Raw genomic sequence first — 26,014 nt, forward strand, 5'->3', positions numbered from 1 at the left:
TACAGTCAGGATGACGTCATGGGTTCTCCCCATAAGGTCATACGAGGTCAAGGTGGGACTCTACAGTCGGGGGGTAGTTCACAGTCAATCTAGAGGTCATACGAGGTCAAGGTGGGACTCTACAGTCAGGGGTAGTTCACAGTTAAGGACTCTAGAGTAAAAATAAAGAGGGCATTTCACAGTCAATATGCATAGCAACACTCAAAGGATTAGTTCACATAGCAACAGTTGAAGGATGATACCATACATATCTACTGTCAGGGTCACCTTAGTTCTCATAGCAACAGTTGAGCGATGATACCATAAATATCTACTGTCAGGGTCACCTTAGTTCTCATTGCAACAGTTGAGCGATGATACCATAAATATCTATTGTCAGTGTCACCTTAGTTCACATAGCAACAGTTGAAGGATGATACCATAAATATCAACTGTCAGGGTCACCTTAGTTCACATAGCAACAGTCAAGGGAGGGTTCTAAAAATTAATATCCTTTTTTTTTTGCCTGCTATAAAAAGGTCAAATTTTGAGATTCTATGCACATACATCACTTGCCATCAAAAGATCTAATACAACTGAGTAAGTAATATTTTATTATTTCTTTTACTACGAAATTATTAACACATTTGTGTATATTTTAAAGACATAAAAAGTAATCTCATTGTACAATAAAATATAAGATTCTGCATTATATAAAACTTATGAAATAGGAACACATGTGAATGAAAATACCTATAAAACATTCTGTTTTTTGAACTCATAAAAAAATTGAAAACCAGCACGTATGAGAGAATAGATAGTTACATAAATGTTAGTCACAGCAATGCATGGTCTTGACGATATTGTTAGGATCCATTCACAAATTGTTAGTGTACCACAAATCAAAAATAAAAACTAGAGCGTTGTAAACTTGACCCTTTTAGCCGAGGTACCGCTATCTACTTTAGACAACTTATCTTCATAAGTTTATGATAATTTTCATTTGCTCGCAATCTACTGTCACTCTGGCCAGGAGGGTTTTTAAGACTTCGACTTGTTCTAGCAAGACATCCCGCTTGCTCTGTTCCTTCATCCTCTTCTCCAATTTACACATCATGAATATAGCATCATAAATATAGATAAAGTTAAGACATTTTTAAGCAGACAAAAATACTTATCAAACTGAACATAAAAATGATCTACAACAAATTAAGAAAAAACAGTTGTTACACAAACTTTACTAAGTCAGTTATTATTTTGATCTTTTCACAATCATCGCGAGCTAAGGATGGTATTGTTGGATTCACGGATACAGACGGGCTTCAACTATAGCGTTGTAAACTTGACCCTTTTAGCCGAGGTACTGTTATCTACTTTGTCTTCTAAAAAGTTTATGATAATTTTCATTTGCTCGCAATTTACTGTAACTCTGACCAGGAGGGTTTTTAAGACGTTGACTTGTTCTAGCAAGACATCCTGCTTGCTTTGTTCCTTCATCCTTTTTTCCAATTTGAGCATCTTGTCCGGATTTGTTCGCCTGTTAATGAAACAGAATCAACTTTAGTTACAGAATGTCAGATTCCACATTAAATTTATTTATATCCCACATTTGGTGATAATTCTTTTGCGAGTTTTAATAACACACACCTTTTATAACATAGAATTTAGCAAAAGTAATTCAATCACATTTTTTCAGAACCGTTTTGTAAATGAATTTACATCGATGGCAATCAATAAGATGATAATTCAATATTGCTATGTAAATAATGTGTTTAAACATTCATCACCTTAACCCTTTGACGTTCGTACCGGTCAAATTTGACCGGTAAGCAAATTTTATCAATACATGTTGCTCAAAATATTAGATAGTTTTGTTAATAGTGAACGGATTTCTAAAAACAAGGTATCAACTTCATTGTGAGACTCTGTTAAATTTAATTATATAGAAAATATTAACCAGTACTAAAAAGGAAACGTGTAAATTAACAGTTATTTAAGAGGAGGCTATGCGAGAAATCTCCGTAATTTTCGATTTCTGTGATTACACGTATTCTGAAAAGTTTCTTGATTGTGTAAGAAACACAAGAAATATTTCGAAATAAAATTTATAACCTAAAAATCTTAAGACCTCAAGGAAACTAATCGTGTATTTTTTTTTAATTCAACTATTGCGTTTAGATCTTAAAATAGAGAAAAAACTTTAGGGTTCACTACAAGCAGTGAACTGTTATCGAAGAAAAACGTAAACGATTGACAAAAACGCATATAAACAAATAGCAATTACGTAATAGAAAAAAGAAAATCGATACTATAAAACTATAAGATATCAGCTTCTTTTTGGTATTATTTCGAGAGTTGTCAGTTGAATATATATTACACAAAGCGCCGTTGAAATGGTATGCAAATTTAAATTTTCGCGCGGTTTGTGACGAGAATAGAGAGGGCGCAATATGCACTTCCGGCATTATTGTTGAGAATAAACAGCGGGTAAAATGGATTTTGACGAGATTCTCTCCGAGGATGAGGAAGACTATCTTGATTTATTGTTGACTGAAGGATTGTCCGAAGAAGCAGATGACCAAGATGAAACTTTTGAACCATCAAATTCCTTGCAAATTGGGTAAGTAATCTGCAGTGTGTAAACAACACACCGGAGAAAAAAAAAATAGCCAGCAGCTTTCATAAAATGAATATATTGTTAAAGAATACCGCCTTGTACAGCTTATTAATTATTTTAATTCAAAACTATTTGATCATAAAATGTTTTTTCATCAGATTCTTTTCCACATTCATTCATGAAATTCGTAAAATTGTGAAAGATACGAACTGCATGCTGCATCAAATACAAAAAATCGTCATGTGCGACGCATGTACGCAGGTGCCCCCGCCTCTCTCTTTCTCTCTCTCTCTATTGTCACATCAAACAGAAAAAAGTACAATTATCATGATTAACATGTAGAGGTATTGGTGAAAATGGTGTTTTGTAAATTGAAAATTGATAAAATTAGAACAAGTGACTGACTTCTGTGCTACAAAACATGGTTGATCATTTTTCTGATGAAGCATTTCATTCTTGATGGTTAACTTTTAGAGTCTTCTCAGACCTATTTATATTTTGAAATAATTCAAGTCAATATATTTTTAAATTTTTATTTAATTTCAACGGTATGATTAAAGTCTTTAGTAGCCTATTTGAATTAAAAGCAGTAAACACTCTGAAATAAATATTATTTTTAGATGTTTACTGTGACCAGGTAACATTTCTCTCCAGTGCATTGTTACAACATTTATTATATATATATGTTTTATGTGTCGATAAAATGATGTAACAAAACACTGGTAAGAAATGGTCTTCAGCGAATATTGGTTGCATGTCTTAAATTATTTTTCAGACATCCCCCATCACAGACAAGTTCTCAGACTCTGTCCCAGACTACAGATAGCTCTGCTTCTCAGGATCCACTTGCAGAACATATATACTGGAGAGATCAGAATGACATTGATGAGGGAATGAGGGACTCCCGGCTGTTTTCCTTCAGGCCATGTCTTCCTCCTGGTATTCAGCTTGGTTTTTTAACCAGGTACAAATATTTTTAATCATTATAATATACTTTATTCTGGTATATACTAAAGTCCCCTGAAGATAGAAGGGAGTTTACTTTCAACTGTGACCAACACCTCTCCACCCTTCCTAGAAATCACTACATACATGTACTATTATGATTTCTCAAATTGAAACTTCGTGTCAAAACACTAGGACTGCCCCAAAAGAATTTATTAGATGTATGTCTCAAATCCAGTGCAGTTTCCCAGTATGACAATTCTGTAACATGGTTACACTGAGAACAAAAAATCATGTTCCTTGTGAAGAGTCAAAATAGGGCGAGGTATGAAATGTTATTCATTAGAAAATTTAAAGCAATCAGTCTTGTCTGAAACGGGGTATTGTAAAAGTTTAAATTAGGGAGGGTGATTATTTATTAGTCTGGTTTCATTTGTAACCTAGTATAGATGTGCTGTACAGTTATTTATAATTAGTTCAGCCCCCATCCTCTTTGAAAAGAATTTGTAATCTGTGCATAAAAGCTATATTCAAAATAAGATTGAGTTAGGCAGTATGTGATTGATTGACTTCTATCATGATATCAGTCAATTTGAATACATATTCATTAATCAAAGTTGTGTCTCAACTGTCTACAAGTGTTATCTGAAAGAATGGGAGACTGTTTGGCAGTTACTATAATTTTAACTGTTTTTGACTGCATACAGTTTTGCATTTTAATTTTTACAATAACAATCATTTTTTAGACAGACAGTCAGAGTATTCCAAAAGCCAGTTGATTTTTTCCTTCTGTTCCTGACTCAAGAAATAATGCTAGAGATTTGTATTGCCACCAACCATCATGCAGAAACTTTGATTTCTAAGGGCCAAAATCTTTCATATGCCAACAGCATGGGGGAATGGACAAGGGTCACTGTTGAAGAGATGTACAGGTAATTTAGTCTCCAAAACACAAATATGACAAACAAAAGCAGCAATATTGCTTATTTACTTAAAAAAAAAACTACTTACTTTATCAAGTAAACTTTAGATGGGTTTTTTTTGTGCTTGTGCTGGGCTCTGTACCTATTACTGCTTTGCATTGTACAAAAAGTATCTACTGAGTATATACAGATTTAAAGAACAAAAACACATAAATTGTCAAATGATTTAATTGATATCTTATATTTATTTTATATGGGTATTGATAAATAAGCAATGCACTGACTAAAGAGTAACATGTATGATAGCCTGTATCACACTCTTGCCTCTTGTTGTGAAGAAGAAAAGTTATTAACCATAATCGCTGCTTTTGATAGTTTTATATGTTTTGGTTATTTGAATCTCAGTTTATAGTGTATGTGAATAACATAAACAGTACCGGTACTTGTGGTTTTTTAAAATTTCTTTTTCATACTGATTTATAAATTTGGTAATTTTTAGCTCACCTGAGCTGAAAGCTCATGTGAGCTATTCTGATCACTTTTTGTCCGTCTGTCCGTCCGTCCGTCCGTCTGTCTGTCCGTCTGTAAACTTTTTACATTTTGAACTTCTTCTCTAAAACCGCTTATCCAATTTCAATCAAATTTGGCACAAAGCATCCTTGTGGGAGGGCGAATATAAATTGTAGAAATAAAAGTCCGATCTGTATTCAAAGCGGAGAAAACCTTGAAACTGTAGAAAAAGGGGGGTGCATTTTTAAAAATCTTCTCAAGAACTACTGATTCCAATTCAACGTAGTTTAGCATAAATTATCCTTATTGGAAGGAACATGTAAATTGCAAAAATTAAGGTCTAATTCTGTTTCAAATCTGAGTTATTACGAAAATAATAATAAAGGAAAGGCGTGTTTCAATTAGTTTAATAGCTTCGGATTCGGCATCCGGTAAAATGGGTAGACAAGACTTGGCCTGGGCAAAACAAAAGATTGGCAGTTACTAATCTGCCAATATCATTAAAATTTCAGAATATTTGATGGACAAGTATATTTGTATTTGCTGTAAATATTGCTGCAAAATAATGCGTATTTGGCATTGACGATTGCCGATCTGCCCCGGCTTTTATTTTGCCACGGCCCGGGTTTGCGTACCCATTTTACCAAGACTCGTATTCCATACTTCTAAAACGAGGTTCTTTGTTTAAAGCAGCCATGACATTATACGAAAAAGGGTCGATCTGACTATGATGAATTTGCTTGTTGTGCAACAGTTCGCGAATGAAGGGAAATTTTTGAAACATGCAAAATATATTGGTGCCGATTTTGTGAAGTAAATTGAGGCTAAATATTTCAATGCGTTGACAGTTTTCACACATGACGTTAATTGGTGTTAGCTTGTTCTGATTTTCGTTACGTTTTCATTATTTATGCTTTGTAACCTGGGAACTATCGTCTTTATTTCGTGATTTTTACGTATCAAATCAAACAGAGACTTCGGTAAATCAAACAGTTAACCGTTTACCTGCGCAAATTAAGCAAAATCTGATGTATCAAAAAAGTACTGAAATACAATTCAGTCTATCGGTAATTCGGCATTATCTTTTGCGTAATGGTAGATTAATGCAATAGGTTTTGTTGAGATGCTTGGCATTTTCTCGAGTTTATTCAGTTTAAATAGAGTTTGATATCGCTGTCGGAAATATGTAGGTATATGTACATGTTTATATATGATTCATTTCGAAAAAATAAATTGTGTTCTTTATTTGTTATAGTGCATGTTTCTTGTGTTTAATTGTTTACAATTTCTATTTACTAACCATATTTGACTGTTAAGCTTCGAATTATAAGCAAGATACAGAGATTTGCTCACAATTCTTTGTTTGTACACAGATCTTAAAAACTAAAGATTAAAAAAGTAAAAAAAAATTGTCAAAATTTATTAAGAAAATTTTCAAAGTCTGTTCTTCCAGAAACAAACTTTAACAACTTATTGTATTGTAAACTTAACCTTTTTTAGCTCACCTGAGCCAAAGGCTCAAGTGAGCTTTTCTGATCACAATTTCTCCGTTGTCTGTCGTCGTCGTTGTTGTCGTTGTTGTAAACTTTTCACATTTTCATCTTCTTCTCAAGAACCACTAAACAGATTTCAACTAAATTTGGCACAAAGCACCACTAGGTGAAGGGAATTCAAGTTTGTTCAAATGAAGTGCCACGCCCTTTTTAAAGGGGAGATAATTGAGAATTATTGAAAATTTGTTGGTATTTTTTAAAAATCTTCTTCTCAAAAACTATTCGGCCTGAAAGCTTAAACTTGTGTGGAGGCATCATTAGGTAGTGTAGATTCAAGTTTGATCAAATCATGGTCCCCGGGGGTAGGGTGGGGCCACAATAGGGGGTCATGTTTTACATAGGAATATATAGAGAAAATCTTTAAAAATCTTCTTCTCAAAAACTATTAGGCCAGGAAAGCTCAAATTTGAGTGGAAGCATCCTCAGATAATGCAGATTCAAGTTTGTTCAAATCCTGGTCCCCGGGGGTAGGGTGGGGTCACAATTGGGGGATCAGGTTTTATATAGGAATATATAGAGGAAATCTTTTAAAAATCTTCTTCTCAAAACTATTTGGCCAAGAAAGCTCAAATTGGCATGTAACCATCCTTAGGAAGTGTAGATTCAAGTTTGTTCAAATCATTGTCCCTGGGGGTAGGGCGGGGTCACAATGGGGGATAAATTTTTATAGATAGAGAAAATATTTAAAAGTCTTCTTCTCAAAACTATTAGGCCAGGAAAGCCCAAATTTGAGTGGAAGCATCCCCAGATCATATAGATTCAAGTTTGTTTAAATAATAGTCCAGTGGTATGGTGAGGCCACAATGGGGGATGAATTTTTACTTAGGAATATATAGAGAAAATCTTTAAAAATCTTCTTTTTAAAGACTATTTGGCCAGAAAAGGTTTAAAATTGTATAGAGGCATCCTCCGGTAGTGTAAATTCAAGTTTGCAAAATCACAGTCCCTAGTGGTAGGGCGGGACCGTGATGGCGGTTTGAATTTTTACATAGGAATATAAAGAGAAAATCTTTAAAAGTATTCTGGGAAAGTTTTCGGTTCAAAACTCAGTACTTAGTGTGAAAGCACAGGTTATGCAGATTTAAGTTTGATGAAACCATGATTCCCTAGAGAAAAGTGGGGCCATGAAATGGGGGGGGGGGGTATATAGGAATAGAGAAAAATCTTCTTACAGGTACAACAACAAAAGGGGCTTGGTATTTACCAAAAAATAAGAGGTGGATAAAAATTGGCAGATTTTCAATTTTTTTTTAGCAAGATCTACTGTACTCAGTTGTCAAGATATTTTGATACTGTAATGCTAATTTGATCAGAATGAAGGCAATTGTTGCTCAGGTGAGCGATGTGGCCCCTGGGCCTCTTGTATTCATTTTGCTTTTAGGTTTGTGGGAATTTTGATATACATGTCTGTGGTCAATCTCCAAACTTTAGAGAGATATTGGTCAACTTGTCCATTGTACAACAACAACATGGTCTCAGCTGTCATGAGCATCACAAGATTTAAGGCTATTTTGTCTTTTCTGCAGATCAATGCTGACACTGCTTGACAATGCTTGTACTAATAAAGGTACAAACATAAGTAATCCTGTAAGCCAATTATAATGAATGTGTACAAATATTTTAATACTGGGGACATTTTCATATTTTATACCCCACTCAACATGTTTGGGGGGGGGGGGGGGTTATTTTTATTTTTATCCGTCTGTCATTCAGTCCTGTTTTTCGCCATCCTAACTTCTTAACGGAATTACATAAAATTTTCTATGTATTTAGAAGACAATGTGTAGATGTTCTTATTACAAGGACTTTCCAATCCTTTAATTTTTTCTGAGAATTTAGTCCTTTTGAAAGTAGGATTTGTTGTTGTTCAAGACAAAAGTAATTTTCAGTAAAGATGTTCAAATCTGCAGTAAATTTGATGCGATGTTTTATTCCTAGAAATATGCTCATCAATTGAATTATATTGTGTATTTATTGTAAACCTGCCATTCATTATGAAAAGCATTCATTTTGCCTATCTTCTAACAATCATAAGGGTCAACTGGTGGAAAATTATACAGGATGAAAATGTTCCTGTGTAAACATATAAATATATATTGTACATATATGTATATTGATTTATATATAACATCTCTTCTTTTGTTTACAGATGACAAGCTGACAAGAGTGCGTAGTCTTTTGGAACAAGTGGAATCCATATCACAGTCATTGTTTCAGCCATACGAGTCTGTGTCTGTAGATGAACGGATGGTAGCATCAAAACATCACTACTCGGGGATCCGACAATTTATCCGTGACAAACCAATACCTTTTGGCCTGAAGTTGTGGGTACTAGCAGATTCCATTACTGGTTATACATATGCATTTTTTGTATACCTTGGCAAAAAGAGAACAGAGCTGAATAACAGAACCAAAGGGCTGGCATACAATGTAGGGATGGAACTGAGCAAGAAACATGTCAACCAGAGATATAGAATTTATACTGATTCTTTCTACACCACCCAACATTTGGCTACAGATCTCTTACAGAAGAAAACATATCTGATAGGTGCTGTTAAAAGAACAAGTAGTGCTATGCCCCAATGCTTGAAAGATATTGAACTCTTTGAAAAGGTGTCCTCACGTGGAGATTTTCGATGGCATAGGGAAGGTGACTTTGTCTACGTACAGTGGAGAGACTGCAAAACTGTAATCATTATTTCTCCTATCCATAAAGGTTCTTCAATTGGACAGTGCCAACTAACTGTAAATGAACGTTCAGGCTATAAGAAAAAAGCCATTGATTGTTCAGGACTACAATACCAATATGGGAGGTGTTGACAAATCCAACCAAATGTTAAACAAGTATCCATGCTACATCAAATCAATCTTTCATTGGTGGAAAGTGTTGTTTTTTCACAGCATAGACATTATGGTTGTGAATTCTTACATCATTCTTAAAGCTATACACGCTATAATTTACGTCAATTTTGAATGACAGTGAAAACGCATGTGTTTGTCTACTTATAAAAGTTATCCTTAATCTGTAAATTACAATGGTGAATTCCATCTCGTTACAAAGATATAGATTGTTAATTGTTTATTTTCCTCCCAGGAAAATATACCTTTTCATGAATATTGATGAAGGAAGAGCGAAACCGACCTCATTGCGCATGTCCGCGGAGAACTTGGTGGTCGTTATTGTTTGCCTAATTAAATATCCAACTTGATTTTTAATATGCTTAACATTTGTTAATTTGAAATACATACATGTATAATGAGTAAAATACGTTTGTCATTCACGATACCCTTACTTCTGCATTAACACTTATAGGATCTATAAATAGCACATATGGGAAAAACACAGGTCTACGTCATCTTTTTAAAGGAAGTATTGATATTTACTCACAGGCTTGTAATTTTTTCTTTTGTTTGTACTCGTGTATCGGACAAATTCATGCTTTACTGAAAATATCCTTTCCTTTGTGAAACTATCACAATTATGAAGATGTTGACCCTTCACCAGTTTTGGTATGATAGGCTAAATTTAGCTGTCGATATCACGTGATAGATTGATATTCACGAGGAGGCATTACTTTCCTGGCAGGAAAATAAATAGTTTTTATTGTTTATTATTTGATATATTTGTTACGTGATCGAATTGAGCATTATAATTAACAGAATAAAGGTAACTTTTATTAGTAATCAAACACATACATTTTCCCCTTTATTCAAAATTGACGCAAATTATAGCGTGTATAGCTTTAAGGAATTTATGAAGGACAAAGTCAATGAAAGTTCAGTTCATGGAGTTTCAGCAAGCTTTGGCCAGCTTGAGTATCGTGAAAGTCTTGCCATGTCATTGATGGGTTTGGATTTGAACCGCCAACTTGCACCCAGTCCTAAACCTAGTGTTGACCAGTGCTTGCCGATGATCTCAGAAAACCGGAGAGACTGTATATGCTGCAATGGTGAAGCATCAATGCTAGGACAGAAAGTTCCAAGTACCAAGACCCACTATTACTGTTCGAAATGTGAAGTGCCACTTTGTCTTCAGAGAGAAAGAAACTGTTTTCTAAAGTGGCATTCTCCAGAAGGGAAAGTTATTCAAGATTGGGCAAGGACAAAGAGCAGAAAAAGGAAACTTTGAGCTTTGATATGTTATTATTTTGGAAATTCAGACATTAAGAATTGTTTTTCTCTGTGTTACCAATTAGCAAGAGAGATTTCAAGTATATGTATATGATTTTAGATCTTCAGTGCAACTCCAAATGTAAGCATTGTTTGTCAGTTACACATTAAGATTTATTTCAAGTATTTATGTTAATTGTGTTAATTTGTTTTTGACTTTATGTAGAATGATAAAAACTGATAGCCTTCACTTGCTGTATTTTTTATTATAAAGTTTAAAATTCTGCCTCCACAATGGAATATGTTCTATACATTTAAGAAATGAACTCAATGTCTACCCAAGTTATACTCGTATAACCTGGGTTGGAGCAGTTTACACGTAAACTGCTCCAACCCAGGTTATACGAGCATAATTGGGTAGATATTGAGTTCATTCCTTAAAATTTAATTTTCTGTAATTTACTCAAAAATTGATTGCTGATTGCGTTTTTCAAATCATATTAATCTGTTCAAAATTCAAACATAACATCAAGCAGATTAGTATGTTTTTGACAAGTTGGTGCATTGTCATTGTGGCGTTTCTTGTGATCTATCCAATCAAATGCTGCGTTACAACTAGAAATATATATATATATATATATATATATATATATATATATATATATATATATATATATATATATATATATATATATATATAAAGAGTAAATCATACTTGAAAGTTTGCTTATTTAAGTAACATTTAAAGCGGAAGTTATCGTTTTGTTAAAAATACTGGAAAGTTAGAATACCACACCTCTCTGTTTCAATGGTAACCACTCAAAAACTAATCTGCACAACTGAAGTGTCTCTAGAAATTTATAGCTACATGTGTAATTATTTTTTCCTGATTATTCAAAAAAAGTTTCAAAAAATAAAAGAAACATTTTCAAATTGACAAAAACTTCAAAATGTGGGCAATAGGATGATTTGCTAAGCAACAAAAATTTACAGTGTCTCCATGTTTACCATATACAATATACTATCTGTGAAAACATAAATGATAAGGCAACTTGTGTAACAGGTTAGTTCTATCTATTTTGATTTTCTGTAATAACTATGGATGATAAAAGCCAAATTTGCATAATATTTTAGGAAAAAAATTATGTTGTTTGTGCTCTTTTCCCAGCCCATGCGCGAAATGTTACCATGGCAACCCAATTTTTATGTCATGTATGATATCTTGACATCAATACAATCGTTTTCATATATGATACATATATATTTAAATGTTCATTACTCATTCAGAAAACATTTTAAAAACCTTGTTATAGCCCTAACAATTTGTTTCAAAAATGCCCAAATGTTAAAGGGTTAAAGTAGTCAGGATAGAGTCTTCAGCCTGACTAATGGTACATGTCACTGGCGCAAAGGCACTACAGTTTGAATCCAGGGCCGGCGAGTAGCTGGCAACTGGTGAAAAGGTGTCGCAGTTACCGTGACTCTCTGGTGTAGGACTTAGAGGTCTAAAGAGATCGAGAGAGAGCGTGAAAGACACTACCTTTTTTTTATGGTTAAACTAAACTATCTAACTTATTTAAACATGCTTTTTTTAAGTTTAAATTTTTAAATTTTATTTCATAAAAATCAATAAGCTAATAGTTTAGAAATTAAACAATATGAAAATGTAATGACTAAAGATTTTTTAAAAAAGTTATTAAATACACATACATGTATAACACATTTTGGTACATTACGCGTTGCACAAGAATCCAATTTTTACCTTTTTAATGACTCATTTTTCGTGCCAATTGTACTCAATGTCGAATGGTAGTCTGGAGAGGAAGGGGGTGGAATACAACTTCAATAAAAGAGTGAGAAAAAATGTGAAAATAAGATACATTCACACTTACGGTTTTTTCTTTCATATTTTTAATTTTATTTTATTATCAATAAAAGGTGTAATGATACAAAATTGATTGGAAAATTTATAATGGTTCTAAAATCATTTCAATTCTAAAATAAATGTTTATAAATTTTAAGTAGAATTGTTTCGGTTTGCATTCACTTGTTCTAAAAGCAGTTATTTTTACTTTTGGGGTAGGAGTGGAAGGCCTTTAAAGAAATGTATAACACACTTTCTGATTTCAATTAAAACCATATATTTATAATGTATATAATCTATAAAGAGAAACAAAGTAGGCGTTATATTAGGACTAAAAGAAAAGGACATATTTAATCAGGCCGAAGAAAGATAACTCTTAACAAAAGCTGTTGAACTCACCCCTTTGGCAGGCCTTCCATTTCCAACTCCTCCCCCATCTTCAACCATATTTCTTCAAACTCATTGAATGAGTTTGCTGAGTTTGTGGCGTCGCTGTAAACAAAATACAGTAATAGAGAAAATAAACAAAGGAATTACACCCTACCATGTTTTATATTACTTTCGTACAAAATGTTAGGCGTTTAAATAATAATGCATAATATAGCCTTTATATTTTTAATAATGAAATGAACGAATCTATGCCTACTCAGTTTATAACTTGTGAAATACCGTTTACTTTGTTATGTTTCGTTCACTAATCACAACCCATTTAGGGGTTTTAAAATTGTGAAAAGAAATTTTAATTCTTAAACTCTTAAGCTTTACAATTAATGTACTTGTAAAAAATGAAACAAGTTTAGAAAATAAAAATAAGGAATTATTTTAAAAAAAAATGTATATTTTTACTTACAGAAATTCAAGGAATGCTTCTGCCATATTGTCCGATATTTTGTCAATGATGATAATTCAGTTTTTAACAACCCCTTATTTATACTCTACCAAAACTGTGCACGTGACATTAGGCATTTTAGAAAATTTGAATTAAATAATTAATCGCGTTTTAAATCAGAAACAATTAGGGTGTGAAAGCCCAAGAGTCAGGTACTGAGGGTGGGATATTTAGAATTGCTTTTTTTGATAAAGTTCATCGCGTTATAGATCAGAAAAAATTGGAGGGTTGTAAGCCCGAGACACGGAACTGAGGGTAAAAAAAGTTATCGCGTCATAGATCAGAAACATTTGGGGAGTAAGAGCTTCAGGGCCTTGCTCCCGATTGAACAGTGTCAAAATTCCAATTTAAAACACCGCTCTATATCATAACATACCTGCGTGGTTAGATGCGCAAAAGTAGATTAACACGACCTGACCTCGTTATACTGAGTAGATGTAGATTTATTCAATCTTTATATCTATCTAAAATGTTTCTTTCACACCTGCGTGCAGATTGTGTAACGTATCCCGACATGACCTAATATTAGTACTTTTATTAACGGACAATGCGTCCTTTACTAATTTGTTCAGTAATATCCCAACTTTAATAAAATTGCAATTAGTAGTTCGATCAAATAGAAAGGGGTGAGATAAGATACTGTGGTTTGATCTAAATCTACTTTTTAACCGTGTAAAAATGACCTAACAATTATTTTTTTCATTTAAATAAGGGAATGAGGATAAAGAAATGAAGGCAAGTACTTTAAACCGGTATGCATATCGTGTATATACAAGTACAAAATATGTTGTGTTAGGCCACATCATCTGCTCATTTTTGGTGGGGTTTGGAAATGAAATTGCGTTTATTATTAAAAGTGTTTTTTTTTATTTTAAAATGTGTACATAATATTGCAATACCTACTACGGCCTTATAATATTACTCATGATTGCATTTCTAGATCTCACTTGTAGTGTACAATGATATATGCATAATTCGATAAAAATTGTTATTTATACGAATCAACCATATACACTCTGTACCATCAAAAATGTTTTTCGAGCCAATTATTGCGACCTAGTGTATGCGGGTTCTGATAACGTCTTTATCCTGATCAAAGGGGGTTTTAAAGACCGATCTACCGTGAAACGACACATTTATTATACAACGTGTCTAACTTGAATGTTTTGTATTACAGCCTCTGATATAATATACTAGCCTCTTTTTTAAGTAATGCTGAGAAAACGTTAACCTCAATTTGCCCTGTATGTGTTAAAGAAGGATTTGGGCTGACCTTATTGTGTTGGTTTAATTGTTGTTTCAGCTTTAGAATGTCCCTTCTCTCTTGGGCGCTCCTAGCACAAGTCTGACATTGATATAAACAATAGTGACTTTTGATATTTACATTTAAACATTGAACAAAGGTTAAACAAAAATAAAGATTAATGTAAATTAATTTGATTTTTCTGCATAAATCAGTCGACAGTATAGCAATAAAGGACGCCATAAATTTGTTTGTATTAACCGAGCCGTGTCGTCTACTTTGTTATCCCTCCCCTCTTTTTCCCTAGCGAGAGAGATAATAAAGAGTTCAAAACTATTTATACCAACTTCAAACGTTTTAAATGAAACACATAACTATTAATAGTTGAAATATTAATTTTTTGAAAAACGTTAGAGAGGTGTACTACATTAAAGTTTAAAACATCAAATGGTTTTATGATTGAAAACAGATATTAACACAAGACATAATGAAGTCTTGGTATACTTATGTGTCAACTTTTTATAAGTGTGGACAAGGATATGTATTCAGTGTGAAATTTAAACAAAAATGTAAAACATGGGTAACTGACTCATCCGAAATTAACTTTTTAAGCTGGTTCTATTATCTTGATTTAATTGATTTGTTGTTTCGCTCCCACCACAATTCTGACAAAGTAAATCAGTCGACGGTATATCAGTAAAGGATGCTATAAATATGTTTATCTTATCCGAGCAGTGTAATACCGTACTTCTTCTACATTGTTGTCACATTGCACTTGTTAAAACAATTAGTTCAAAAAGAATGAAAGAGCACTAAAACGTTATTTTAAAAAAAAAGAGGAAATGATGTGATATATTTTAATCGTTTTTACGCATTTCACAAATAAGAATGTAAAAAAAAAGTTGTATGATAATGAGAATAATAATCTATATACGAATCTAAATTCAAGCTTTTTTAAAATTTTTAAAGGATAACACTTTGTACTAATACATCATTGCAGTTTATTTTTAATTGTTTTTACGTTAAAACTTTAAAGTGAAATTAGTTAAATAATATTTCTAGAAAAGAGAACAGTACAATAAAAAGAATGAGTTAGATTTGATTACTGAAAATAAAAGGAAATGTGTCGTATATAAACTTAGCATTTAAGTCTTGGGTTGATGATAATAATGTGTCTTTAAATATCCGGTACCCAAATATGGGTTACCGATCTAACCAAAAGAGATGACGCGATCAAAAGTCCGTGCAGATCACATGATCAAAAATCCGCGTAGAATTCGCGCCATCCGTCCCAGTCTGAAAATGGAAATGGTCAAAGCAGCATCGCTTGTCATTATCTTTCTGGTATCAATTACCGAGTGTGCCAATTGTCCCCCCCCTGTCCTTTTCGACATGGGGCGTACAAATGTACCAAACCTAAATTTGCAACATGTGTTACCTTACATGGACAACCCGTCTTGCGGAAAATTACGATGTTTGATTGCAGAGTAACAATTAAAAAGATCGAATGGAAAAACAATCACGGAGTGATCATACGTGACAGGTTTCAGCAGATTTGTACTGGTAAATGTACTTTATAAATATGCATTTATGTATATGCATTGTGTAATTTTATAAAAAAATATTATATCTATAAAATGTTAGAAACTTTAATAAAGAAAATCGACCGTGTTATCAAAAAGTTTCGTTAGGAAAAAAGTTATTATTACATTATATACCGGATTTAATGGGGAACGCATATATATTTTATTTACTAAAACATCATTGTGGGAAATTCTTCATTTAAATTATATCACGTGGCTTATAACGTCAAAATGATTGGCTTAGGGATTCAATAAAATTTACTATGGAATGTGTAGTAAAATAAAACGATCTTTCCGTTTTTAAAGAATTTGTAGTAGGGTAAAGAGTTACAACTCTTACCGAAAATATAAATTATCTTATAGAGACAACTGAAAGAACTAAACAAATAGAGACGATCACCACTCCAGTAACCACACGGCCTGAAAATCACGGTAAGAAATTTTAATAAAGAAGGTCAACCGTGTTATAAAAAAAAAGGTTTACTAGAAAAAAAGTAATAATTACCATTTTGACTTTATATACCGAATTTAATGGGGAACGCATACATGTATCATTTATTGGAACATCACTGTGGGAAATTCTTCATTTGATTAAATCACGTGACTTATAACGTCAAAATGATTGGCCAATCGAGTCAATAGAATTTAGCATGGGATGTGTGAACTTTCATTAACTGTATTGGCCATTAAGTCACGTGACTTATAACGTCAAAATGATTGGTTTATTGAGTCAATAACATTTACTATGGAATGTGTAGTAAAATAAAGCGATCTAGTCGATCAGCTTTCCGTTTTTAAAGAATTGGTAGTAAGATAAAGAGTTACAACTCTTACCGAAAATATAAATTATTTTATAGAGACAACTGTAAGAACCAAACAAACAGAGACGACCACCACTCTTACAAGGACTACCCTGTCTAAAAATCATGGTAAGTTTTTTTTTTTTTTAAATGAGAGTTAAATGTAAAAATGGGTGGACACAAAGAAAATAATCTTAAAATTGATTGAACCTTTTTTAAAAAAGGGTTATGGATTATTTATTATAGGAACGACTATAAAGGATCTAAAAGAGAAGTTTCTGAAGGCAATGAATTCAGCGGAGGAAACTGAATCTCTTACGGACATGGCCTTAGGTAATTACTTCACATTCATTTGAACTTCATGTTGTCTAACTATCATGCATTTTTCAGAACTTTAATTTCATAGAGTAAATAATTATCAGTACAATTAACTGTTTAAATTTAAAAAAAACATGATCTGTTAATGTACGTTATAAATTTATGTTTTTCTCAGTTGTCAAATGACTAATTTTTTCTAAAAAAAATTGTAGGATTTTTAATGTGGGCGATTATGGCATCGGTTGCCGCATTCTTGGTACTACTCAAGAAATGGTTTCTCAAAAAATGCTGCGGGGAAGAGCCATCAACAAATAACCAGCCAACACAGCAGCCCACTTTGAACCCGGCCTTCTCCCCAGGACAGCTGAGCGTGATACCACTGATGGTGATGCACACACCACCATCTTCCACCATCAGTGGTTCACCGTCTAGTACTAGTGTCGCCATTACGCCAGAGATTAACCGGGAGGAGGAGGAAGAGGAAGAGCCAGTAGGGCACAGAACCAGACTGTCCTGTGCCCGAAGACTAAACTGGTCTAAAACCAGTGTAGTTTAGTTTTAATTTTGATCAAGTGTTGTTAGATTAGATGAATTAGATATGCAAAGGAAAGTAACTATACAATATAAAGCAATATTCTTGGTCTAAATTTTAAACAATATTTTTTGTCAATAGTTACAAGTTGTTCTGTTGAACATTCTTCATTAATGGTAAACTGTCTTTGTTTTCAGATTTTTTTTTATGCTGCTACATTTTCATGTTTTCTGTTTTGCATTTAGAAGTTACTTCCCTTTGACTATCTTGTTAGCAAAATAAATATTAGTTTCTTTGGAAGTGTATTCATTGTGATATTGTAATATTTACATGCAAGTATATGGAGTTATCATTAAATAAAATTATGTTATTGTGCCAACCAGGATTATTTTGAGACAAATTTCGGTCAGTAACATTTTTTGTTGTATTTTTATTTTTTTCCACAAGAATCTTTAGAACTGTTTATTTAAGAAGCTTTTGTTTTTAGTTTTGTTATCTATAAATGTCATAATGTGTAATACATAAAACTATGTATACAAAAATATTTAAAAAACTAATCTTGCTCGTTTACATATTTTTATTATTGTCTTACAGATTTTCATGTACTCATGGTGCTTCTCTTTTTTTAAATATAATGGTGCTAACATTGAGATCATCAATGATGATGATGAAGGGAGTGAAGATGATTTTTTTTATATTTCCATTTTTGTATATGCTTGAATTTTTTAAAAAAACATAACATCTTTTTAACTGTTTACATGTTTTATACTTGTATATTTTTTGAAGAACTAAATATACTTTTCAATATCTGTCAGAGATTACTGTATATGATAGATGGACAAAATGTATGATGCATTCTTGTCCAGCAATAAATATATTGCTTCAAAAAAATGATTATTATATTATATAAAAAAATACATGTATACAAGGACAATAAAACATGGTAAAATTTTATTATTTATGAATATATTATTTGTTTTATTGTTGTATGTTTCTAAAATTCGTTTAACGTGTATCATTAAGGAACCTTAATAACGATATTTTTATCATGATGACTTGAGTCTTAAAAAGCTATTACTATTGGACTACAACACATTAGGAATTTCAGTCGATAAAAATGGAAGAAAAATCGTGAAATTTGTGAAGGCAAACCAGTATCAATGCCATTTTATAAATTAAATGCTGAATTAATGGAAACTAAAGGCCATTTTTAAAACATTTCATAGACAGTTGGTCTGTTGAGCGCTCTATTCTATACACTGTAACTACATGCAGATTTTGAATAAAAGTATTTAGTATATTGGTTGAAATATTTTCGGGGAGATGTCAATGGAAGGATTTGTACTGCACCTGTTTGTCAGTGAGGAAGAATTGATGGAACTAGACCGGGATATACGTCCCCCCTGGAAGGAGGGTGGAATGTAATGCGAAGTAGAAAGGTGTGAGGGATTGTTTTTCCAGAGTTATAAGGACTGCAGGAGTACCACCAAGAATGTGTCTCAGTATACAGATGTCCTGTTGAAGGGTGCCCGTATATCAGTGCTAGGACAGGTTATCCGTCATGGGAACATCAGACACAGGGGTACGGTGGAGCCTCTACCGGTGGCTTCTGGTGGCTAACACCAAGTACAGACCACCAGGAGACAGGTTATTGCCCCTCGCTCCGATGACACAGGCCAGAGACATCCTTGAAAAAATATCGTTTGGGGTTGCAAATCTTCTGATTGAAGTGTTACAACTATATACTTATGCATATATCTTTATATGAATGGCATGAAAATTGACGAGTTGTAAATATATATAAATAGGACATTAATTTTAATTTATTCTTTCCATTTGTAAATACCATCAGGGCACTGACTCGAATTTAACAATTATTTATTGACTGGAATTTAAAAAAAAAAAGAACAGACATTTATATTTATTGTTTAATAAAGTCAACAAAAATCATTTTAAAAAAGTCTAAATATTTTTTGACACATATATCATGTATATAAAAAAATAATAAAAACAAAAAATCAAGAACATGTATGTATCTTTTTGATACGTACCTTATGTATATTAAGAAAAAAATATAATAATCAATAACAATTACAATTTACATCAAATGATTGTTATCATGATTGGCCATACATTTTTGACACATGTAAAATAAAAAAAAAAAGTAATTTACATCAAATGATAGAGTATTTAAAATCCAAATTCTTTTTGGCACATACTTCATGTATATTTATAAAAAACAAAACATTAACAATAAATAATCAATGATGGCATATACACTGCAAAAAATTAAGCATCCAATACTTCCGGAGGATAGAGTAAGGGGGATGTTTGAAAGTGAAAAAAAAAATCTATAATTCATCCACCTCATCATGAATCGCATGGATTCTATCTAGAATTCTTTGTGCTTCGGCAAATTGTTCTTTCATGCATATCTTATTGCTTAATTTCTTGAGACTCCTTAGTCTTTTCCTTCTTGCATTAAATGCGCGTGTGCAGCAGAAAGTTACTACTGACAGAGTGATGAATGAGAATATGAATGAAAATACTGAAATAAAGTACAAAGATGATATGTAAAACAGAATGCATGATTTGATATGGTTTACTTATTATTGTGAACATGATATTTCAAACAATGATAATAAAGCCTTGAAATGAAATCAAATGATATAAATATTAATGTACTTACTAACGAGAATGGTGAGCGTTTTTCCATCAAACTCGACATTGTCTGTTTCACTGGGATTACTGGGATTACTTGACACAGACGTTGTGGGATGCACCTATAAAATTGCTTGTGTGCTTATTGGAGAATTTTCTTTTACTTAAGATCTTCACTCATATGTGGGAAAATCATAAGTTAAATAATGAGTTAATAAAATCAGTTAATTACTTTATTAGTGTACTTACTTCTTCGCTTTTAGCACTTGGAGATGTCATTTTGAAGGTTGTCAATTTTTCATCAGCATTCTGCAATGAAAAGTGCAAACTAGACAGAAAGTCAAAGCTTTGAAATTTAAATTCACCCAAAATCTTTCACAAGATCATTGTCTATTTTATCCAATAATGCTTGTATTGTGGGAAACACTTAAAAAGAGACATGCTGCAAAAATTTTGTCTAACTGTTTCTATATTTATTAGTTACCCCAAAAAAGTCGGATGAGGGGTCCTTGATGTCTCAGGTGAGGGTGGTGAGATGTGCTGTAAAATTGTTATTCGGGATTAGTCAACCTCTATCATCTTTATTATAGTTACCACAAAAAAAAAGAAATGCTATATCCCCCCCCCCTCCCGCAACATTATTTCAGAACGATATTGATAACTAATCTTACACATTCAGTTTGCGATTCTCCAAGATAAATGGTGACAGCAGTATGTGTGATTACATGTGCCTTCATATCTGCGCATGTGAGTGTGCTGCTCTCGATTGATAGCACCTGTACTTCACTACATCGTAGGTCCAAAAGACCGCCATCGTTGAACTGATTGAATGTGAGCACAGGAATGTCGCTCACACAGCCCCTATACCACCCACTTCCATGCCATGTACATCGGCCGTTGGAGTCGCAGATAGCGTCCAAGGGTGGAGGTTGTGCTTGTGTACAGCAACACAATAACCATGATAACCCGAGAGTGACAAAGACCAGACCAGCCATTGCCAAGATCGCGCTCTTTCATCAACGGATATGTGTTGAATTTCGAGCCCGATTCTATTGTTTCAAAATTAAAAAAAAAACATTTTTTTTAATTTTCACTATTTAGACCTTATATGCTTTGTTTGAATATATTATTATTGCACACATACAGAACTAAATTCATGATCTTTTAATTGCTGCGATAAGCTTTAATTATTATGATTAGCTTGAATTACATCATTTAATGTAAAAATACAAATAAACGTCACAATCAATGAGGAAATTTCTCGATATGCTAAGTCATCAAAATCAATATTATTCAGTCAAAACAAGTTTTAAACAGTATTGCGTTAACAAGGACGAGTCATTGCCCAAGAAGTTATTGTACACATTAAAATGTGAATTTGTAAAAATATCTATCATATCAAATTTATATCAGTTGTAATTTATAAATATAAAAAGTTGGGAGTCTGATATTAACATAAAGATTCACTAACCTATGAACTATATACCTTGGTTAGGACATTGCAAAAATGAAAGTGGTTCACGTTTACATAATATTTAATGAAAGAAAAGAAGAAAACGTAACGAACATCAAGAAATTTGTTCGGCACTTGCTTACATATGCTGAGTAATCAATATCAAGAGTCCAAAATCAAGACCATGGTTGTTTACTTCTTTACAAGACAATAGTTGTTTGCTATATTTGAACTGTTCATTTGTTTTGATTATATTTTATTACTTTGTGAGGGGTATATATAACAGATTGGGGATTCAACTCAACTCAAACAGCACTATGGCATACAAATCTGCGCAACCCCACTTTACTCAGTCGTTTGAGGACGACGGTGAAACGCCTATGTTCGTCGTTGAAAGAAATGATGATTACAAAATATATTCAATGCGATATTCTCATTATTGAAGAATCTATGTGAGCTATTGAGTTTTTCAAATATTGCCATTGCATTTTGGTGATTTGTATTCCATCACTAGTCCCTTCTTCATCTTTGAATAATCGTATATCTATTAAAACGTCTCCATCCGACTGACATATTCTTAAGTAGACCTCATCACTGAGTGGATATTTGTCGACATATGAACATTTTGGAGGTATATAGGTAGAATTCACACACTTCCACTGAATGCAATCGCTTGTTAAAAGCTCTCTTGTGTTTCGCTTTTCCTCCAACAGTACTGTATTCACGCATAAAAGTATAATAACGATAGTTGAAATTACGAAGAGGAAAATGAAATTCAGTTTATGTTTCTTCAAGGACTTTTTGCAATCATCGTCACAGTTTGCCACTAATAAATTGGAAACAATGCTAACACTTTCCATTTTTTGTTAAATTCTAGTCAGTGCCCTGATGGTATTTTCAAATGGAATGAATAAATTAAACCTAATGTCCTACTTATATAATGATGATATTAAGAATTTATCAATGGAAAATTCTGGAATCATTAAATTCCCAAGCTTTCTGTAAGATATAGTGGGTGATGTTTAATCCTTCTGCTTATTATCATATGGGTGGAGTCAGATCTTGAGCCTTCTGTAAGAACATAAGTAAACGAATTTGAGCCTTAACTTTATATGCATATTTGGTATATATTTAACAATACAGTGGGTAGGGATAGTCTCCAAGCCTTCTGCTATATTTACATATTTGGTAGACTTATATAGTGGAATGGGTGGATCTATATGGGTGAAGTCAGATCTTGAGCCTTCTGTTAGCACATAAGTAAATGAATTTGAGCCTTACCTTTATTTGCATATTTGGTATATATTTAGCTACATTTGGTAGAATTATAGAGTGGAATGGGTGGATCTAAAGTGACAGTGGGCAGGGATAGTCTCAAGCCTTCTGCTATATTTACATATTTGGTAGACTTATAGAGTGGAATGGGTGGCTCTTAAGAGTGACAGTGGGTAGGGATAGTCTCCAAGCCTTCTGCTATATTTACATATTTGGTAGACTTATAGAGTGGAATGGGTGGATCTAAAGTGTGCTAGAATCAGCATACTATTACTACTGATATAGAGGTGGAGGTATAGGTGATGACGTAATTGCATTTATAGAGTTCGTTTCTGATTGGCTGTATTAGAGAGGTTGTATTATAGAGGTGATTTTTCATCACTATTTTTAGAAAAGGTAGCAATATAGAGGTCGTGTTTTCATTGGAGGATTGAATATAGAGGTGGTGACGTAGTTACTATTGAGGCCCTATAGAGGGGGACTTTTTAGAACAGTAAATTTATAGAGGTCGTGTTCTCATTGGTTGCTTTAAGAAAGGGAGGTTGAATATACAGATTTAGTGAGCATGCGTAAAAAAAGTAGGAGGTTTTAGGTTATGACGAAACCATAAGATGATTCAATGGTTTGAGAGCATGCGCTGTAGTATCGATAACGTAAAATAGATAATATTAAGCAATACGTGAATTTTATTTAGAAATAATAGGTCGATATAGATGACCTATTTTGAGGAAACAGTGAAAATAAGGTATACTTACCTGTGCACAGAGAGAGATATTTTAATAAATAAAATTACATGAAAAAATGCGGTGATGTAGCATGCGCACTTGAACATTAAAAAAGGATGTATATTAAAAAAGTTTAGGGTATATTTTAAAAAGTAGTTACAATTTTTTATCATTTTTCAAAATGCCTTTAACACCAAACGATTCAACTCCTTCGGCTGCGGTAAACGGGCTGGATACTGCTTTACCAATCCCTGAGCATGAAGACTGGGATTGGGAAATAGCAATGGACCCCTATCCTTCTGGGAGTTAAGGGACATTGATGGCAGACTGGTATATATGTTTGATTATAAGTACGAACAGTACTTACAAAATCTAGAAGACCAAAAAGGAGAAGAGAAAGAAGAAGTAAAGGAGAAGAAGGAAGAAGAAGACAAGAGAAAAGAACAGTAGCTTCTTTGAAGCTGAAATATTTCAACGGTCGTTTTAACGCCCACCAAATTTTTCGAAAAGATGTCTCTTATACAATGAAACGTGTGCACTGGGGGAAAAGCATTAATCAAATACAGTAGGTGAACAGCAGGCATGTTCACGAAATTTTCCTAAGATATGACCTAAGTGTGTTCCTAAGATATGACTTAGGAAAAAAGTTAGGAACATCCTAAGATCAACTTAGGACACGTCTTAAGATGTAGCTCGACGGTAACTTAGGAACATTTTAAGTTAGGATATCCTAACCTTCTACAACCAATCTTATTTTTCACATTTATTCATTCAGATCGAATTTGAGAGACTTGTGTAGGGATGAATGATTAAACATTTTGCCAGAGAAAATTGTACGTCTCGGTAGTTAACACAAAGGCCTAAAACCAGTAATTTTAATGTATGCATTTTAATAATTTTACATTTACCTAAATATATTAGTTACCAATAACAATTTAGTTTGTTTTTCTTTAAATAAACACTCCCCCCCCCCAAAAAAAAAAATAATAATAAAAAAAAAAATATTACAAGCCCCAAAAAATTCAAATCACTGTTCTTTTTAAAAAAAGAAAATATTTATCAGGACAGAATTGGCTTACAGGCAGATAATTATGTAAACAACACGTGTGTATTGTCATTTCATAATTAACATTTGAGAATCTTGTCATTCAAGTATATGTAATACATAAACACGCGATTTTCATAGGATTTGAAACGTTACACGAGGAAACACATGTACTCGTACAAACACAACCAATTTCCCTTTAATCTGCAATATATAGAATACACGAACATGTTAAATAAGAAATAAGTTGTAATATATCTCGAAAATATATAAATACAGTTCATTCAACATTACAAATTTTTAAAGATTATTTTTTTTTTAGAATAAAGTGATAAAAATTAGAAATGATCACGCATGGTATATGTAACCCGATGTAAATTTACTTTTTATAGCAAAGGACATTTAAATAATTGTTATCGAAAATTATTATAATCAAAACAATGAATTTAACTCATTTAGTGTACAATGTAGATACAAAAATAAGTGAATAACTTTCATTCGTCCGACAGAAATAGTATTTGCGAAAAAAAAATATCTTAATTTGCCAGCTCCAAGGCAGGCATATAGCAACGGGGAATTGGTGAGAGTTTGGGGTCCCCCTTCACATCATTTTGTTAAAATGAACATACATGATAGAATAATTAACTATGCCCCCCCCCCTCCCGGATTAGGAATTTGATGTTTGTCGAAAATGCTGGAACTGTGGAAAATATTGCCTTATTCTACCGGTCTTAAGAAAAGGCTTCACAACATCCCAGTATCCCTAAAAACGTGATTTTATAGCTTTAGGATGGTCTTAGGACAAGGTAGGTGATGTCTTAAAGTTAGGACAAAGTTATGGCGGTTCCTAAATTTAGGAGAGCTTCGAGAAACAGACTTAAGACTAAGACGTATCCTAAGATGTACTTAGGACACACCATAGTCCTAAGATAGCTTCATGAACATGGCTGCAGGTTTTTTCCCACCTAATGTACTTGATGATGAAAGAC

General features: G+C 32.9%; 1 protein-coding gene, 1 long non-coding RNA gene and 1 pseudogene across 2 annotated transcripts; 2 read left to right on the forward strand and 1 right to left on the reverse strand.

The window, feature by feature from the left end:
* Positions 1–1,995: 1,995 nt before the first annotated feature.
* On the forward strand, positions 1,996–4,677 carry LOC109620301 (uncharacterized). The gene is made up of 3 exons (XM_034462830.2): positions 1,996–2,599; positions 3,372–3,560; positions 4,288–4,677. The coding sequence occupies exons 1-3, from the start codon at positions 2,472–2,474 to the stop codon at positions 4,475–4,477; spliced, it is 507 nt and encodes a 168-aa protein (XP_034318721.2). The 5' UTR covers positions 1,996–2,471; the 3' UTR covers positions 4,478–4,677.
* Positions 4,678–8,677: 4,000 nt separating this feature from the next.
* LOC117686247 (piggyBac transposable element-derived protein 4-like) lies at positions 8,678–10,189 on the forward strand (annotated as a pseudogene).
* A 1,815-nt stretch (positions 10,190–12,004) lies between these two features.
* LOC136273988 (uncharacterized) lies at positions 12,005–12,987 on the reverse strand. The gene is made up of 3 exons (XR_010712230.1): positions 12,901–12,987; positions 12,400–12,477; positions 12,005–12,142 (listed from the first exon to the last, which is right to left on the reverse strand). It is a non-coding gene; the product is annotated as an uncharacterized lncRNA (long non-coding RNA).
* Positions 12,988–26,014: the final 13,027 nt, after the last annotated feature.

Source organism: Magallana gigas, chromosome 1 (assembly GCF_963853765.1).
Source record: "Magallana gigas chromosome 1, xbMagGiga1.1, whole genome shotgun sequence".
In the NCBI taxonomy this organism is placed as follows: domain Eukaryota; kingdom Metazoa; phylum Mollusca; class Bivalvia; order Ostreida; family Ostreidae; genus Magallana; species Magallana gigas.